Source organism: Hippocampus bargibanti, linkage group LG15 (assembly GCF_051943395.1).
Source record: "Hippocampus bargibanti isolate YZ-2025 linkage group LG15, ASM5194339v1, whole genome shotgun sequence".
Taxonomy (NCBI): Eukaryota; Metazoa; Chordata; class Actinopteri; order Syngnathiformes; family Syngnathidae; genus Hippocampus; species Hippocampus bargibanti.
This window is the reverse complement of record NC_142748.1, coordinates 5,647,640-5,667,676: the sequence shown is the minus strand read 5'-3', so window position 1 is coordinate 5,667,676 and position 20,037 is coordinate 5,647,640. Positions and strand designations below refer to the sequence as shown.

Sequence of the window (20,037 nt, the reverse complement as noted above, 5' to 3'; positions counted from 1 at the left end):
CCGGTAGTTAAAATGAGATGGCTCAAAAAAGAAGCATAAATAGGACTTGTGGGGAAAAAAAATCAGTGCAGAAAAGATACACACCAAAATCATGTATTTATTATTATCCTACAACACACAGCCAAAATAGATTTCATTGCATGTATGTTGGATTCACAAATGATTTTTAGAGAAAACAGACATCACAACATTCCACGTCACTCCAGTTTTACAACATAATGAAGGACATAACAAAAACGGACATAAATCAAGGTTACTTCACTGCTGAAATGATGAAGGCAAAATCACCAAGCAGCATCGAATCTCCCCTCAAAAATAAAACTACACAAAATGTCAAAAAATTACATTTTGCAGCATGTGCGGTATTAGTGCTTTGCTTTGGGGAATGTTATTGACTTCAGCGTGCCCCTTTGATAGTGTTAAAAAATTAAATACTTGTGATCTCAAAGAATAAAGGGGAACATCACAAAGTGTATATTTGGGATGTTTCCAAAACGTAAAAATAGTTGTGGTCTGTGTTTTTTGAAGAGCACAAGTGGTCCTGTTATTTTGTTGTTGTTGAAGACGACTTCAATGAAAATACAATAATTGCCCTCTACAATTGGTTTGTAAAGCTTCATGGTAGACTTAGTGCTTTTTTTCTGAGCCCTTAGCTCAGATGGGCAATTGATTAAAGTGTGAGGCAGTGCAGTCGTACAAAAACCGCAAACTATTCATAAAAAGTGCATCTTATTAAATGTTCGCGAGGTGGCATGAGCGGAGTAAAAGCAAAATGATTTCGGACAACGGTTCAATCGCATTTCCTGCCCAATGTTCTAACTTTTACTCAATGCTTTGATCATATTTGATGTTTTGGTGTTTCTCTTAAGACTGGTACAGTCTCTTACATTCCATTTTTCATAACGATACTTCAGTATTCTTTGCACTGTCCGTCCGTTCATCATTCCCCCCGCCATTCAAATTGTCAGCTTTCCCGTTAAATCTCCCCTTTTCTTCCTCTTCTTGCGGGCCCTCGATCTCATCGCGGAGACTCCTTTTCTGCGCAGGTGTCATGGCCATTTCTAGCTCTGCCTCCGGATCTTCCTGTTTCCTTGTGATGCACAGGAAGTTCCCCAGGGCGATCACAATAGCTGACAATGTGACCTCGCAGCCAGCCAACAAAAAGACATACATGTACTTGTGAGTGGCATCCAAAAGGCGACCTGGAGGAGAAAAAGTCAGTCTTCATCACTTAAGGTACATCACCATATTATTCTACATTGTGTCAAAATATTTTAAATCTCTGAAAATTAGACCCTTGTGTATTTCACGTCTTATCCCGCCACATGCCCCGCTCTTAAAAAAAGAGGTTTGGCTGTAAAGTGATCTTCAGAGTTTTGAAAGGCGCTTAAAAATGAAAAACATTATTATTATTTATTTGAGTTAAGCCCCCTTCCATTTGAAGAAGTCCTTGTTGACTTTTGACATTGTTTGGCTTACCGTCACCTCCTTTGTCCTCCAAATTTACGAACAACATATGTTCCGAATGGTGGTTCGTAAGGTGAATTTGTTCATAAGTTGAATTTGTTCATAAGTTGAATTCGTTCATAAGTTGAATTCATTCATAGGTTGCTTCAGTGCTATATTTTTTATGGAATGTATGATTAGGCTTATATAAGTATGTTTAAGTCTTGTATCAGTAACCTATATTGGTTTGTACTGAAAAATAATTAAGAAAATATATGTTCTATAAAGATATGTACATGTTCAACTGGAGAGAATACTATATGTTACAACAAAAATGTTCGTATCTACCCTTGTTCGTAACTTGAATGTCCGTAATTAGGGGAGTGTCTGTACATCGATTGATTTACTCTGTGGATTGCGTTCCCGGAAATCAATCCCAAAGTTAAATGAATATTCTGCCCCAGTAAATATATAAGATGAGCTCAACTTAAGTATTGCAAATCATAGTAAAGAGATAATTGGCTTACCGGCTCCAGGAGGGCCCACCAACACAGCGATTGCTTCCATCAACAGCACAAGGCCAATGGCACTTGGAAATTTCTCTGTGCCCACAATAGCCATCAGGACCTCAAACTGTAGAGCTCCCACCATTCCGTATGACATTCCAAAGAAGATACAGAAACCCACCAGACCCCCATAGTTGTCTGCCTAAATTCCGAGACGAGAGATGTTCAAAGATGCCCAACGTCCATTCAATCCCGATCAAAACTCTTTTCTCCTTACCTGTGATCCGATGAGATCGGTGACTCCGTTGAAGATCATTGCAAAACTGAACAGGTAGACACACCTCGGCCGTACCCACTTCATACCTGCAATGATTCCGCACAGCGGACGTGCAAACATATCGACGAATCCAAGAATGGTGAGCAGCAGCGCTGAAGTCGTATCCTCATATCCGAGTCCTTTAGCGTAGTTGACCACAAACACCGGTGGCACGAACAAGCCCAAGACCATAATAGAGGCCGCCACTGTATATATGACGAATCCTCTGTCCCTGAACACACTGAAGTCCAGCAGTTTTTTCTTTGGCTGGAGTTTATTTTCCTCTAGAAGATGGCCATCCTCCAATGCAAGGTCTTTTTTCGGTGGCAAGAGGGGCCTCATGAGGGCACCGCAGGCGCAGCAGTTGAGCAACATCCCCCCAAGGATGAGAAAACCACCTCTCCAGCCATACTGGTACTGAAGAACTTGTCCTAAGGGTGAGAGGCAGCATAGAGCCACGGGGCTTCCTGCGGCTGCCAGGCCGTTGGCCAAAGGTCGCTTCTCACTGAAGTAGCGATTTAGCATGATTAGTGATGGCTGGAAATTCAATGCCAGACCCAAACCTGACGAGACAAAAATAGAGAAGCAGGTGACTCCCTCTGCGATTGATGTAAAATAAGAGGACTGTCATCCAAAAACTGAAATATTTATCATGAATCTGAATCACAATCAATATAGGGTTTTTATGTATTTTCACGTTGGCCAATGATCAAAATGTATCCTTTTATATGGCCATTTTCCCCAAATTGGAAAGTCTTAATTTACTTGTAATTCGCCATTTTCTCCACAAGGTTGTGCTGTTAAGCTGATTGTAAATGAGTCCACTTTGCTGATTACAATGCTTAAAAATCCCTTTTAATAATAATAAAAATAATACATTTAATAGCCTTTTAAATGAAATAAACATTGGGATTTCAATTACTAGTTGTTATAATGTGTTGTCTAAACCACTTTGAGTACTAACAACTAGATAATAAAGTATTTCACTGAGTAATCTATGCACAACAATAAAAGTACAGTACATGAATAATGCGTGTGTTTGGCAACAATCACCAAGATACACTTTTTCATTAAGTCTTGATTCTAATGGTGTTGTGTCATCTGCCTAATCTAGGGCCTCGCGGACATTTTGGTGGAACGCTACCTGTAATGACACCGATGCAAATGTATATGTGGATGATGCTGGTTGCAAAGGAAGCCAGGACCATTCCCAGTGAGGCAAATAGTCCTCCGACCATCATCACCGGTCGGCAGCTGAACTTGTTTACCAAAACGCTGCACAGAGGACCTGGAGGGAACAAAAACAATGAGATCTCACCACTTTCATTGGATTATTATTATATTTTAGTGCAACTCTGTATCACCTGTGCCATAAAGCATTGCAAGCAAAATGGATGATATCCAAGCGGTGTCACTATAGCCAACGTCAAACTCCCTGATTAACTCCTTAAAAAAGACGCTGACGGCCTTGGGGAAGGCATAGGAGAATCCGGTGATGACAAAGCAGCCGACCAACACCGCCCAGCCCCAGCCGCCGTCGGGTGCCTTGACCCCAGTTGGTCCATCGTCCACCACCGCACCCCCCATATTGTTCTCAGATTGATGTGATTGCAGTCAGAAGCTGCAAAAAAAAAAAAACAGCCATTTAAACCAGTGTACACTTCCGTTAAATTGTTCTTAGTCACCGTTGAGTCTAACTTGTTTACAGTGGATCTATTTTTGTAAATGCTTGGAGATTAGAAGCAATCAATAAAGGATGCAAAGATGGGAACATGGCGTCTTTTGTGGGTGATTAACTGATGACAGCTTGCCCAGCCTCCTCACCATAAGTCGCGGTCTTGCAGTATACATGTATTTTTAATCATCTTTGCTTTTTTTGTTTCTCAACCGTTATTTTTGTATTGTTTATATTCATGGCATGTTCAAAAGTCACCATATGTATTTTTTTGTTTTATTTCAGGTTGCATCCAGATGTGAGATCATCATTATTTGCCATTATAGGCCATTTCCAGTTTTTGGAAGCATATAATTCCATTGGCTATGATGTACCCATTGACATTGGAGCAGCTTTCTATGCTGGCTGTCTTTCAAGAAGTTTTATGGTCCTTTACTGCAGGTTAGCCACATTTTATGTTAACACATAGCGCTTTCCAACGTTGAGTAAAAATAATGCTATGCGAATGCAGTGTTCATTTTGAAACATGTTTGAGGACCTAAATTGCACAACATACAAAGATTATGTGGCTATGGACTGCAACTCTTTGTTTGAGGTGTGTTATGAAATGTTCTCGAGCATGTGTTGACACCTGATAGGTCTATGTGTGATGTGTTTTATTATATTCCTGGCTCTGAATAACACATGCCAAAATAAACAAGGTCAAACTCAATCAACATTTTAACATTTTTAGGAGTGGAAAAAAAACATTTTGATAAATGAAGGCAGAGTTAGGTGATTACCTCTCAGCCACTCACTTTATAAGAACATATGTCACGCAAATGTAAAAAAAGGTTATGGTTAAACTGTCAACACAGTTAAAGGACTGTAATTGAGTGACGATGTAACCATAGAAGTTTTCTAACATTGTTGTGCAGAAAAAGACGCAAAAACAAGAATTAATACTTGAACCCTCATCGGACTAAGACAACTGGTGGGTGACGAATATCCCCTCGACGGATTCGGCTCCCTATTTGGTGTTCCTGTCAGCCTTGTGAAATGCGCCATGTGTCGTCATTGCACTGTAAAATGGCGAAACTTGTTTGCGCAATTTCTTGATAGTGACAGCGAAACCAACTGAAAATTCCATCTAAGTATAAGTTTGAGATTTTGCCTCCAAATGGCTGCTTCAAAACAAGAGGATCTTTGCACTAAATAGTGCTTGAGGTGTCATAAATGTATGGACTAAAGTGTAATAATACAAAAGTTGTTTACAAAGGCGACTATGTAATGTTTCTCATTTTACAGATTTATTATTTCATTCTTTATATATATTTTTTGTGAGACATGCACATTCAAGCCATTTTTTGTGCTTCCTTCTTATCAAAAGCAAAGTGTCAGTGACCCCGCCGCAACTCCACCATTCTGTTCTGTGCCAAAGTAATATCAGCACCATTACTAATTTAAGACCCTCTGTAATACGCTGGATACACTCACTCACACACACACACATGCGCGTGGATGGAACATTTCTCATCTCTGACAGTCAGATGAAATAATTTCCAGATGCCAAATGTATTGTGTGTGTTACAGTTAAGAGATTAAAACTATCTACATGTCTGCGTATCAAGGTGAGGGACCACATCGCAACAAATGAATTAACTGAATGAATAAATATGTTGTGTACTTGCTTTCCACATTTTTCCATGATTTATTTATTTGTTTTTTGAGGAATAATATGTTTTCGGTGATTATTTCATCTACTTAATATAACATTGGCCTTTTCTAACGTGACATGACTTGATATTCCTCCATTCCTCTACAATTCATGTGGGGTGGATATTGTATTTTTTTTTTCAGATGGATGACTGGATGGAGACGTGTTCAGGTGATTTTGACTAATTTCGAGTGTACAGACTATTCGGGTATACTCCAGCTGTCTCGTTAAGCGTGATGGAGCACTGTGACGTCAGTGTGATGCTGCCCGGACGAAGCCGGTTGGCGTACGTGAGGAACGCGGCGTCTCTGTCCACTGCATGTTTTTAAATTTCAAATGCTTGAATAATCCTGCCAATTGCGGTTGGTTTCTTATGTTATTCTGATCTTTTCAAAACGCTTTTTTACATTGGAATTGAAATCGTGTTCCACATATGTTATAGAATTTGATGTATAAACAGTCAGTACGAAAATGAATCGTGACTAGTCCAACATATTCGGAATACATTTAAATATGTATATTATCTGTACCTGTTGCATTTGCTACAAATATAGATATATAGGATTTGCCATCGGCAGTTGATATCATCAAGTCGCGTTTAAAGGTCAAATAGAAGTGAAGTGACAAAAAAAAACAGAATCGCACACAGTACCTGGAGTGATGCTGTCTATCGAAGAGCCGCTGAATAGACCATGTGAAACGTGCTGTCGTCACTGGTTTTATAAACGGCGCTACGCGGATGGGACACTCCACTGGGACTTGTGTCACTACAGTTACATCATTAGAGAATGTCCACGCCTTTTTAGGCATATACAAATTATCGCTATTTATTCCAGAAATTTTATTTCCTCATTTCTTGTTGGTATGTGTACTCGCTTACAACGACTCAGAACAAATTGCCTGGTTTAAGGAGGATGGGTGTATTTTGTGTTGATGTATTTATATACATAGTTTTAGCATTTTTACTTTAAGCACACATCTTTCATAGTGAATATAATTGTCGGTCACTAAAACAACTATCTCGGAATAATTTATTGCTGCATCTCTGTCACCGATTTAACGAAGTCGACGTTTCCATAGAAACCAGACCTGCTCAAGAGAACTGAACCATCGACAAACGAATCAGGTGGCCACAGTATGCAATAAATGTCCGTGAATTTAATCTATTTTTTAAATGAATCCAAACGCTGCATTGGCTCAAACGGTGAATAAAATCACGTCGATCACGTAAACCACAGAAATCATTATGCGGTAGACTCCAGCTAGGAACCAATTACGGTTGTGTTTGTGTAGCCAGGGAAGAAATTGTAATCGGACAGTTACCTTGGAAACCATTTAAGTGCATGGAATCACTTTAGAAGTGTCACCTCTGTAGCTTGCAAACATGTTTGCTATCAATATCCACTTTCCCTGCTGAGCACATTTGTGTCATTGACATGTAAGATAGTGTCTTTGAGGATAACAGCGGCGACTTTAAGCACTAAATGGTTACAACAACTTTGTCCAAATCAAATTGAGGATAAAGTGGAAGCTACATGGTGGGGCAACTTGTGACTATTTGTTCTTATTTTTATACTTGACGAGTTTTGATGTATTCCAGTTTGAGAATGCAGGATGCTGGGGACACCCAGGACGGTGGACTGGGACACCTGGAGGTCCTGGTAGCCAATAAAGAGAGGGAGTGGAAGGAGCTCCACACAAGAAGAATTTATCTGTTGGAGGATTCTCTGAAAAAGACAAAGGAGGAGTGTTCTTCTCTTCGGTAACAATTTGAAATTATGCATATCAAATGATTGTTTGTAAGGAATAATTTGTCTATCTTAGTGAATGAAGTGGCTCAATGGCAAACGTTACAGTTGAACAATAGTTTGTGGTTGAACCTTTGAACTCTTGCAGTGTTAAGTCATATTACAAAGGAACCTATTTCCCCACCTCGGCCGTGACAGTCTTGTACCATACAGAGGGACTGGCTTTTATTTGCAATGGTTTTGAAATGTGTCGCTTGGATATCTGCGTCTTAACTCCATACAATGCTGCGTTGATTATCAAGATTAACTGAGAGATTCTGTGTGGAAAAATACATAATTTCAATGGTATGAGGACAATAAATGAAACAATGCAACCACTTTCTGAGGCACAATCTGCTCACCGTAATTGATGTCAACTCTCCCTACGCCGAAAGCAAAAATACTGAGCAATTGAGTCATCGCATACAATACAATGTCAATATGAAACTTGATGGTTTTCACTTGATCATATTCTCTCAAAGGTGCCTTATTATCTTGTATTTATGCTAATTACCACACAATGGCGTCGATAAAATGAGCTTATCCATTGTTGAATGGTACTTTTTTTTCCTTTTTATTGGAAGACATCAAAACCAGAAGCTGAAAGAAGATTTCCAGTACAATCTCTCGATCCTGGATGAACGGGAGAAAGAGCTTGAGCGATATGATGTGATCACTCTCAGGGCTGTGAACGCAGAGCAAACCAGGTAGAACAACAACTTATTTGCTTTGGTCCATGTTGATTCGAGTTACAATTTCATTGGTGTTGCCTTCGTGATGTCAGATGACAAAAAAAAATCTGACTTTTAACCATGTTATTGTTTTTTTGGCAGAGCGTTGTTGACTTTCAATGTCACCAATTACATTTGAGCATGGAACTATGCTGCCATGTTTTTTGGCTCCTGCCCTGACAATCTGCTGTCATTTACAGGCAGGAGGAGCTAAGCCGTCTCCGTCTTCAAGTTGCCGCGTTGGAGGAGAAGCAAGCCAAGGATGCCGAGGCGAGACAGGAGGAGCTGCGTCTCAGCCAGAAGCGAACTGCTCAACAAAGCCAGCAGTTGGAAGAACTCAGACAGTGAGTCTGGTGGAGGAGGGGAATGACGTTGGAAGGAAATTAGTTTGATGTGAATAGTAGCATTCAGCAGGATGTGACACGACTTAACTCATTCACTGCCATTCATAAATGTATTTGGGAATTGAAAATATGACGTAAAGCGCCATTCGTTTTTCGGGTTTTGTTTTTTTCATGCTAGGGTGCCGATAAAGCACTGGCCATGGCCTATGGCAAAGTTTTCCACAAGGGGGCAGCATTTCCCTTTTTTTCATTGTTAGCGCATTGTTCATTGATCAATATGTATGCCTTGCCTTGTATTTTGGACAACCACCCTCATTTCAAGCTCATATAACTCCAGACCCATATCATTTAGGAATTAACTCTTTTTTTTCTGATGAAATAAGATTTCTAACGCTGTATTGAATATTTGTGTGATTCTCAAACCCAATACTCTGTGGCCCCTGGAATTCAATTGACAATGAGAAAAACCCAGGCACTGGAGTGGACACATTTATTCACGTCTGGCAGTGAATGAGTTAAATGTAATTTACGTTTTAACCCATTAATTTATGTATTTATTTGAAAGCAACCCTGAATACCATAGTGAATGCAAAATGGCTGAAATATATGTAGAAAAATCTGCTGAAATAAATGACCAAGCGCATGAACTAAAGACTAACGGGTCCAAGAAAGAAAAATAATTGGGCATTAGAGTGTATGGAAATCTTCAAAGTTTGATACTTCCACCCCCGCTCAATTTTAAAGAAAGATTGATGGTGTTTGGTGGTTGAACTGCAGCCTTGTCAGGAAATGTTGCCTCTTCCTGCACAGTGTGTCCTTGTCGTCTTGGTGCCGTATGTGTGTGTGAGAATGTGTGTCAATGTCTGCGTGTATGCAGACCACACGTCCACATTGACCTCATCAATGCTGATGCAGCCTGCAGGTGGCCTGTGATCGGCGCCGCATTGTTCTTAAAGCTCTTAATGAGTTTTTCCGATCCTCAGCACGTAACAAAGACCCCCCATCCCTACCAAAAACTCGTTTCATCTGAGAACTTCTGGATGTGGGAGGAAATTGGGAAATTCTGTTTCAAGTTGGGGGGGGCAAACGTTCCCTTGAAGGGCCTTGGTGTTCCCGACACTATTGTGACGTCGGGACCCCTTCAACCTGAGATACTGAGATCTAAGGACACAGTGCAGGAAGGTCTCTCAACCACTTGATGTGAAGTTCAAAAGCAGTTTATTCTAACGCCAGAGTCATTAGAGCACATTTTCGTACCACTGTTATGATTGTCTTTTTCAGCCACGTTGCCTCCCGTTGGTGAATAAATAGTCATACAATTCAACAAATCATGATGAAAACAAATATTCTTAACTCCCTCCGTCTGTGTGTGTGTTTGTGTATGTGAATGGAAGATCAATGACGGATACAATTGAAAAACAAATGGAGGAGCACGAGCGGGTGAAATTGGAGGCGCAGCGGAGATTGCGAGAGATGGAGGAAAACCTCACTCGGCAGCAACAGGTAAAAATGCAACATATCTTAGAATTCAGATATGGGTGATTTAGATGATGGAGGGAGCCACGACAGTGGATCAGAACAAATTCGACAAACACAAATGCTATTTTAACCCAAAAAGCACTCTACTGGAGTAACCGCCGTCTGTAAAAAGACTTAAATATTGACACAATATATGCATGAGTACAAACCATAAACTCCCTTGTTTAAAAATTGTCATTCTAAATCTGTAAAAATAAATAAATAGGCCTACTACTTGCGTTGCATTTTTTTCCCTGTTGTTCATGGAAAACATCTCTTTAATATTAGCTAGCATTTTTGAATAAATATAATTAATAATGGAGCACACTGATTCGCTGAAGGGAAAAGCCAAAAGGAAAAGAAGTAATAAAAGTAATAATAATAGTAGTAATAGTAATAATAGTAATAATAATAATACCTAGTTGGAGATTGCCGCTTTACACTCTTCAAATCTGTTTAATCTAGATTGGATTTGATTGGATTAGCATGTATTAGTCTTGCAGTGGAGAAATTTACATGGACTTTTTTTATTAGGTGGACTTTATGTTACACTAGTACAACATGAGTCTGTCTTTTTCAGTGGCGTGATGACATGATCCAGACTTCTGCAAGTCAAACACCAATCATACGCTGTGACCGACAATGTGAACACAACTCTTCCTCATGTTACAGCCACAATGTGCAAGACTGAAATAACTACCCTGACCTTTTACACTGAAACCGCGCTATATTCCGGTAACGTTATGTTCAAGCGCGTGGATATGTGTTGCTCCGGTGTGTTTGTCAGACTTGATCCTCCGTTGTGAGCGTTTAGGATTCTTGTCTGCTCATGTTCATACTTAAATGAGTCAGGGGGAATCTGGTGTTAAACTGGTAGCCATTAAAATGTGATTTACAAATCATCACCATGTTGAATGTCACCAAATACAAATCTGCGGGGACATGTGAAATGATTTATTCGCTTGAATTAAAACGTCACTTGAATTAAAATTTCACTCTGTGCCCATCAGGAGGTGACGGCAACATGCGCCAAACAGCTTCGACAACGGGAGCACGATTTCAATTTAAAACTTGACGAGATGCATGCAGCGCTGCTGTCCAAGGACCTCAAGGTATCACAAACATGAACGCGTTTTGATTCAAAATGTTACCACTAACTACCCTTTGTCGACATGTATGTGTATGATTATTTGTTTCTACAGATAAAGTTGCTGTCGAAAGAGTACGAGACTCAGAATCAAGCTCGAATCCAAGTAACGCAGGCGCTCAAAACATCTGAGGACCTTTGCAAGCAATTAGAAGCCAAATTACAACACAATGTGGATTTGAATAGGGAAGCCATTGCTGTCATGGAGGTTAGGTATGGAGTTATGTAACGGCGTTGTTCATCAACCGGGTGTTATTTATTTGGTTATAAGTTCCCTTGAACTAATTTAATTTGTACACATACGCGCTGGTGTGTGTTCGACATACCTGAAATGTTTTTACTGTCTTCTGCGTAAGGATAAAGGAGCTTGAGGAGAAGTTAAAACAGACGGAGAATAAACTGAAGAAGCAGAAGGATGACCACATTAAGAGGTGAGTCAACAGAAATTCGGTCAATCATTTAGATGTTCCACCAAAAAAAAGACAAAATACCTAGATGAGAATGATTATATTCAGTCTTATAATTGAACAGCATCTGGTGTGAGGGCTATATCAGATATTCTCTCATGTTAGCAAAAAATGGGATTAAAACACACTTGACCCGCCACCATCACACACAGTTAACGTTTCTACGTGTACGAAATTATGTATGTCCAGAAACGAGGACGTGGCCCGGCTTCTGAAAGAGAAGGATGAGGAGCACGAGGCCCAGTGTCAGGCCCACAAAAAACAATTCAAGAGAAAAGAAAAATACATCATCCAATTGAAAAATGACATGGAGATTCAAGCTGCTAAAGCTTCTTTGGCACAAAAAGATATGGCGGTGGCCTTGGAGGAAAAAGATGATGTCATAAAAAGGTAAGGCATAAGATGCGCCTTCTATATAGATCAAAATTGTGATTTATTGGGTGTAGTATTTTCGCTGTTCTGTAAAACACTTTTTTAGGGCTTCAACAATTGTGAAAATTTGATCTAAATAAAGCTGTATTGTATTATATTGCCTTTAACGTTGCTCCTTCTAGTGGATGCATAATGTAACTGCAGCCGCAATTAATAATAATAATAAAAATAATACATTACATTGATAAGCGAGCGCCTTTCAAAACTGTCAAGGACACTCTACAGTCACTATAGCATATATTCTATGTGCTTTATAATGTGGCTTGCCCTATAGAGTATTTGAAAACTGTTTTAAAATAGGCCATTCATTGAATGTCAATCTTATATACCGAATCACCTTTTCGTGTGTGCCAATATGGTACTAATTAGATGTACAGCTACTATATGTGTCTGTGTGTGTACCACAGGCTTCGCACCGAAGTGACTACAGCCCAAAGTGACTGGGAGCGGTACATGAGTCAGACTTCTAATGAGATGGTCGGCAAAAATACGGAGTTGATCACTCTACAGAACCGTATTAACAAACTCCAGGCTGAGTTGGAGAGAAGCAGGGAGGAGACGAACAGGTGAGAAAATTTACACGGCCCAGCATGGATGGATGTGGACATGATTATAAAGGTTGAGAAGTTATGTTTTTTTTGGGGGGAGGGAATAAATAGATCAATGAATGAATGAATGAATTCATTGAAGGTGCGCCTTATAGTCCAGTGCTCCTTATACGTATATGGAAAAAGTTTAAAAATACACCATTCATTGAAGGTGCGCCTTATACTCCCATGCGCCTTATACACAAGAAAATCCGGTACTTTTGATAACTGTGTAGCTTTCATATTGGAATAACCATTCATCTTTTGTCAGATACAAGCAAGATGTGAGCGCTGGTTTAAAAAGAGAGGCAGCTCTACAACAAGCCCGAGTTCAGTTGGAGTTGGAGTGGCAAGAGCGTTGTGACGCCGTCAAGGCTCAACACTACCTGGCTAATGAGCAGCTAATACAAGATTTGACCTTTGCCAGGGACCAGGTCAGTCTTTAGTCATCAAAGAAGACCTTAAATTAAATGTATTTTTTCAAAAAGAGTATTTCCAGTACAATATAAGATCAAAGCATCACCTCTCATTTACTACTTAAGTACTTCTTTGTCGACCATCTACATCTATATTTCAATTCAAGCCAAGTATGTTGTCTATGCTTTTTCTATAATACTTATTTGATATCTTGTTTTATTTGTATTTCATTTTTGTTATTATCTTCATCAGGCACAGGCAGAGCTAAGGGAGAAAGAAAAAGAGTCACATGGCTCGACAGTTTTGCTCCCATCAGTTAAAAAGGACAGTGACAAAGCACAGGTAAGTAAGTAAACATGGCAAATTGGCATTTTTGTGTTTATTATGTTTGTTAAAGTCATTATAAGTGCCTTGCACGCTGGGTCCAAGAGGGCAGTAATTTCATCTGTGCTGTATGTCATGCATATTAGCATATTTGAAAATAAAGCTGACTTGACTTGACTTTGATGTACCTTTTCCTTCAAAAATATCGACTTTTTTTGTTCTGACATTTGAAGCCTTTTTTGGGAATTTTGAGCACAGTATTTTTATGTATTTTTTGTGCTTTCTTCACAAAGATATGTATGTAATCTACTGAAAGCTGCACACTCAGTGTACACGTCACATGAATATTCTATCTTGTTGGCAGCTGACATTAGACCTTGTGCTGCGTCCAATTTTTGGAAATGGCGTTTTCTTAAAGCAACCACCTTGTGAGGTTATGCGATTAATGCCCTTTCAATCTTGACTCTTTGCCTCTCCAAACTGGCAGCTGTTGGCACCATAAGGGAAAATGACACCTTATCAAATAACACTGATAAGGCTAGGTGGTCTCAATGAAAACCATGACATCATTCTTGATGTCACACAAAGTTTTGCAAAGTCAAATAATTGTTGGGATATTAACTTATATTGTATATATATGTTAAGTGCAAAAAAACACGACTCACATACACTGTCGGACTTTGAATGATAGTTTTATGATAGGTACTTGGATCACATGGACTGAATAATACTGTATTACATGCCAACAGGTCCTGGGACCAAAACCAGATGCACAAGCATCAGAGGAGATAAATTCCTTGGTTGAGCAGAACAATTTTTTGCGAGCTGTGGTTTCCCAGATGAGAAAGGAAATGGAGAATCTTGGTCATCTCCTACCACATCAACAGAACAAGGTTCAAGCCTCCGAAGCAACTGCGGCTTCCCCCACAACTGAACCTCTTGCCAAGCATCCGGACACTTCTTCCAACACCATCCCAGCATATTTGTCAGGTCTCTTTCACCAGAAACATAATTGATGATTTGAAAATGTCACCCGAAAGTTCAAGCCACCAATGTAAATATTAATCACACAATGGACTCTTGCAAACAACGCTGACCTTTTTGTTCCTTTTTTTTTTTTTTTGGTTTGTTTCTAGATGACGCTCGGGCTCTGAAGCAGCATGTGGTCGCGCTGAACGCTCGATGTAGACACCTCGAGGAGCAATTAGAAGGTGCGACGGGTCTGACGAACCCAATTGGATCCGCAGGGACTCTTGAAGAGACCGCGGTCCAGACATCAGGGGGCAAACCGCACCCACATGACCAGAGATGTAAGGAAGGTAGTTTTCAATTCAGTTATATTGAGTCAAGGCACAAAATATGACTTGTCGCATCGAAACTCTGTGGTCGAACATCATTTTGCGTCATGCTCTTGTAAGATACGTTAAGCAGATATATTTCACCAAAATTGTTAGCAAACCATGTGAAAAACTATTATTGTAATTATGACAGCAAGGTACACGTTTACGAGTTTAAAGTGGAATGTATTCAAAGCAAAAATAGATATTTGATTTAAAAATATTTCCATTTTTGTCCCCAATCCTTAGTTTTGTGTCAGGACAAGCATGCTGACTCCACTGCTTTGTCGTGCCAAGCGACAAGAGGGCCACATGCAGAACCCGGACATTCCATCATAGGGCATCGCAGCGCTATGGTGCAACAATTCCAAGAAGACAAGCTCTATCTCTTACAGCAGCAACTGGCCTCCGCTCTGATGGCCGGTGCTGCTTCTGGTAATGTTCAGAGTGTTAAAATGAACATTGCGCTGGCACACACCAGGTTGAAGCAGGCAGCATCGTATATCGCCCGACTGAGTAAAGAGAAGCAACAGCTCATACAAATGGGCAACTGTCTTCGTGCCCGGATCACCAACATTGGATCTGAGGGTAAAATAAGAAATGTCATGCTTTTGTTGAGCAACCCTGATTGCGTGTGATGTTTTATGCATTGCAGAGGCAATTGAACAAAACAGAGATTCCGCCACGATTGAACAACATGATCGCCTTTCCACTTTGGAGCAGCTCCAGTATAGACTTACCACACAGGTACTTTCTGGAAGCAATAACTATTCTCTCAATCGATATGGCATGATTTGTCCAGCTGAATACATTTTTATGTTTAATTTTGTTACATTTTTGGAGTTGTTCTCCAGATTACCTATTGTGTCAAGTAAAATTGTAAAAAAAAAAAAAAACGAACTGAGTCCCTTAAAACGTCAAATATTGAAATACATATTATTTTGAATCACTATATGTTCTGTATTTTTACCACAAGAGGGCGAAACGAGTCCACTCAACGCTTTGTGCGTGTGTCCTTATGTCCATCCAGGAGCTTCAGTATGCTGTGAGGCAAATGGCCCGCACTGTTGCCGAACATGCTGCTTCATCAGACAGCAGAAGGCCTCCAATGGAAGGAGACAGCAACCTTTGTCACACAGGGCACAAACCCGTGGATGAGGCTGGGGTAATAGTACACATAGTATACAAAAATGTTATATATAAATGTAGCAAATCAAATAATATTGTATTTGACCTACTATCATTTCCTCAGACATCTAAGATGTCAGATAAAACTCCTATGACTAGTCAGCAACAGAATTCATTGGAGGTAAAGACACAGCCCAGCTCAGGAGAGTCTATACAGTCATTAAAGGAGATTTGGGAAATACTGGACCGTGGACTAAGTTCGTCTGTTTACTCAGAAGGTAATCTTTTCTAAACAAAACCTTGGTTGCATGCCATTTATTTATTGATTGCCCTTCTACAGAATGTAATATTTGAATCTGTTTGAAGATAACCGAACCGAAATTCTTCTAAATGTACGTATGTATATTTTTACCTTTTGCAACATTTTAGGTGATGCAATGAAATGATTTTGTGATGCATCAACACCAAGTGGGACCTAATCATTGTGCAGAACAAAATGCTGACTCCCATTATCAATTATTTTGTAAAATACCAACTTAATGATCATGCAATAAGCAAAACACCTCATTTTTGTATTAAGGTGAAAGCGAGCTGAACAGAAGCAAAGCAGCAAAATCACTCACTGCTGGAGTAATGGTGACGGGGACAAGCGCTCCCATCTATAGTGGTTCCCCAGCTGAGCTGCATCAGAAGGTGAACCCCGCCAAAGTATTGTCAAACATGCCTAAAAATTGCCGGCATGGAGCCCCAGGCAAAATCGGCAAGATCAGGAACTATAATATGAAAGACTGATTCACATTTACCGTACAGTTGTTTGGCTAAGACATTATTATTATTCCCATTGTGTGATCAGTAAATTATTTGCATATTTCATGAGTGAGCTGGGAATCATCATGAAAAATGCTTGGAGTGTGAAACATTAGTAGGAATTATGGTAAGACTATTTGTCCAGTTGCGAATGCCTATATTTTTACTGTTTATAACTCAAAACGTTACTTTTATTTTTTCCTAGAAAAACACACCAAAGGTCCACTCAAACTCATTCTTGTCGTGGGCCACATTTTTAGTTGTCGTTTCCGTTGGAGAGTTACAGTTTATTCCATTATTATTTAAGTTACTGTAATGAAGGTTTTGGTTAAAAAAAAACGCTTCCAGCTTGGGTTTCACGCATGCCATTTTTAGATATACACATTTACAGCAATTTCAGATGTGTTCAGAACATTTTTTTTTATTAAAACCTGTCAAAATAGTATTTTCAGGTATTGACTAAAAGGCAAAATCACGACCCCATCCAAGGTTTCTGCTATTTCAAAAAAAAATGTATGTGTGAATATAACATGATATAAAATAAAAACAAAAGCCTTCCCCTTCAGTCAATTCAGGACGTTTTTGAGTTTTTTTTTCTCTGTGCTGTGCTTATCATATGGGTCAGGAGGAGTTTCCTCCAAAAATCATACGAGCTGAATTTATGAACGAGAGTAACCTCGGGAAATCACGCCAGCATTTCCTGGTACGTCATCAACTGGCGCCGCCTCTTAATCACGCTATCCTTCTTCCTGTTGATTTTGATTGGCTGAATATACACACCCTCGTCATGTCATTGGTCAATTTATTGGTCAAATCCAATACGTGCGTGTCATGCACGCGTGCTCTTGCAGACTTGCCACTGGTAAGTTCATGTTCAATGTCGATTTACGTAATAGCAAACCTTGTTTGACTGATGGCAGAACTGACCGTGACCGGTCAAACATAAACATCGTTTTTTTTGTGGAGGAAACTGCTAACAAGAAGTAACGAAAATAACTCGCTTTCCTACAAAACAAAGCAAATAAAACGTGATGAAACGGCACGTCTTTTATAAGAATAGTTTCGAGGCAATTAATTTCGGTTTAGACACTAGGATTGCATAAACGTTATAATAACATGTCATGCATATTATCATATTTGACAATAAAGCTGACTTTGACATACAATTACTGGAATGCGTTTATTAATTATATTCACCACTCGACATACTCTTTCAGCAGCGAGTGCGATCATTCAAATTATCAAAGAAATCAAAGCATCCTTAACTGAAGTTTGTCTTAAAAAGCACTACTGTCCTAGATGCGAAAGCACGCAGAGTGAATCTGCAATGTATGTTTGAACTCGACTAACCCTGTCATGTCTCCACGTTTTTTCCCGAATCTGAAAAGTGGGGTTGAATGAATTACTCGCTTCTGGCTGGATCCGAGAGCTCATCCTCTTTTCTCATTGGACTGCTCAGCCAGACCAAGCCGTCACCCCATGTGGCGTGGCCGGGCACAATGTGAGACATTTAAAATCACCAGAGGGAAGAAGAAGAAAAAACACTCAAGTGTGGATGCTGCTTTTCACCTCTTTCAGAGTCGACGCAGTACCCCCCGCCCACCGTGGCGCAACTATCGGAATAAACCAGAGAACACATGATCCAGAAGAACCTTAGCATCACATCCAAGCGGTTGTTACTCGTGAATTAAAAGAAAGGAATACGACACAGGTAAACATGCTAACTACGTCTTTGCAAGCGGATTACATCGTCGTACCGTGACTCGGTGTTAAACGTATGGTTGCGTCGTTTTAAATAGACCTTATGTACACATTAACAAACTGCATTTTGCGGAAGGGCGAGCGTGTTAGATGACTAACTATAAAGGCAATTACAGTACTGCACTTCTAACCTCGTGTTTTTAGGCAGAGGGTGATGTCAAGTCGTCATATGATTAACGATTCTAAACTGGTGCACCAAAATTGTGTGTGGCATGTTGTATAGTATGTAACTGATGTGTCTATCATGTAAGGGGGGAGAAAGTGCAGGATCTATCCATCCCCCTGGTTTCCTCTGCTGAAATCACTTTGACAGGAGTTCATGGCTGCATGGTGGAAGTGGGTGAACCGAATAAAGTAACACCAGAGTGCAAAACTTTCCCAAGCGGGCTGAGGAATTCATTGTGTGTGTGCCAAAAGTACAAGGGTGGGCATGAAAATGGCCAAAGCGGCACATTGGCCAGCTTAGTTTTCCAAAAGACTTCAAAGCCATACAAAATAATTGGGCAGCTTTGCCTTCACCAGCCACACAAAGACTCTTGTCTCATATTAGTTTCCTTATTGGCAAATGATTAATACACAATATTCTTAATCCATGAGCAATAAAAAAACGTTTTTGATACAAATTAAGTAAAATCGGATAAGCGGGCCCTCAGCATGGCTCGAGTCACACTAATGTTCCACAGCAGGTTGCCAATAACTGATGTAGAGCATGTTTCTCCTTCCTCACTTGAAGGATCATGTGTTGTTCTCGAACAGGTTGTATGACAAGTATAAACTTGTTTTGCTACTTGATGAGTTCATCCGTCATATATCCACAATGGACTATTTCGTAGACTCAACCTGAGTCATATAGCGTGATATTCCAAAGATGACCTATCCAAAAGCAACCTCATAACAAAGCACAATTTTAAATAAATCAATAGAATACCTAAAATTTGAAAAGACTTTTGTATTTGACTAAACCGCTGGCAACTCTGGTGAGCTGAATCTAAGGATTTACTGTGTGCTTTTTTTCCCCGGTGGCTTTTTTTTTGCCATACATATTTTCAAAGAAACACCAGCTCAATGCTATGTTAAAAAAACATGTTACTTTTCATCCCTGACACAAATATACACATTGTCATGCTTTGAATAAGTATGACATGTCAACTTACTTTCATGTTTGGAAAAACTCGGGACACATTTTAAGAACAAATCACATTTTCACTCTTAAAAACTGACTTTCATGATAGTGACACTTTCACACTGTGATGCCTGATTTTAAAACTAGCTCCTGTGACTCAAGTTATCTTTTCTTGTTTGAGAACCCATTTTTTTGCCGCGTAAAATACTTGATACAGTCAGGGAAGTAAACTAGGACCACATTGGAGGATATGGTTGAGATAAAGGAGTGATAATGAAATACACTAAATTCTTCAGATGTAGACTTAAGTTCTTCATAGCTGTAATCAGAATAGGTTAGAGAAGACGATAAAACACCTCAAAGACTTGTCACGACCATTCTGCTATGTCATGACCAGGCTGTTGTTGTGTTAACCGGGTCACGGTAAGGTTTTATAGCCAAATCTTTCCAATAAATGTTAAGGACAACCGATATCCAAAAGACCTCGG

General features: G+C 39.7%; 2 protein-coding genes across 2 annotated transcripts; one reads left to right on the top strand and one right to left on the bottom strand.

The window, feature by feature from the left end:
- Positions 1-81: 81 nt before the first annotated feature.
- Positions 82-6,396, bottom strand: slc16a3b (solute carrier family 16 member 3b). The gene is made up of 6 exons (XM_089015498.1): positions 6,292-6,396; positions 3,633-3,889; positions 3,413-3,556; positions 2,230-2,831; positions 1,974-2,154; positions 82-1,202 (listed from the first exon to the last, which is right to left on the bottom strand). The coding sequence occupies exons 2-6, from the start codon at positions 3,853-3,855 to the stop codon at positions 898-900; spliced, it is 1,455 nt and encodes a 484-aa protein (XP_088871624.1). The 5' UTR covers positions 3,856-3,889; positions 6,292-6,396; the 3' UTR covers positions 82-897.
- Positions 5,766-18,376, top strand: ccdc57 (coiled-coil domain containing 57). The gene is made up of 21 exons (XM_089015497.1): positions 5,766-6,001; positions 7,240-7,401; positions 8,011-8,133; positions 8,358-8,501; positions 9,896-10,004; positions 11,030-11,131; positions 11,222-11,379; positions 11,523-11,597; positions 11,823-12,023; positions 12,473-12,631; positions 12,924-13,086; positions 13,322-13,411; positions 14,143-14,383; positions 14,530-14,712; positions 14,980-15,318; positions 15,386-15,477; positions 15,761-15,895; positions 15,983-16,136; positions 16,439-17,527; positions 18,054-18,166; positions 18,244-18,376. The coding sequence occupies exons 2-19, from the start codon at positions 7,247-7,249 to the stop codon at positions 16,648-16,650; spliced, it is 2,835 nt and encodes a 944-aa protein (XP_088871623.1). The 5' UTR covers positions 5,766-6,001; positions 7,240-7,246; the 3' UTR covers positions 16,651-17,527; positions 18,054-18,166; positions 18,244-18,376.
- Positions 18,377-20,037: the final 1,661 nt, after the last annotated feature.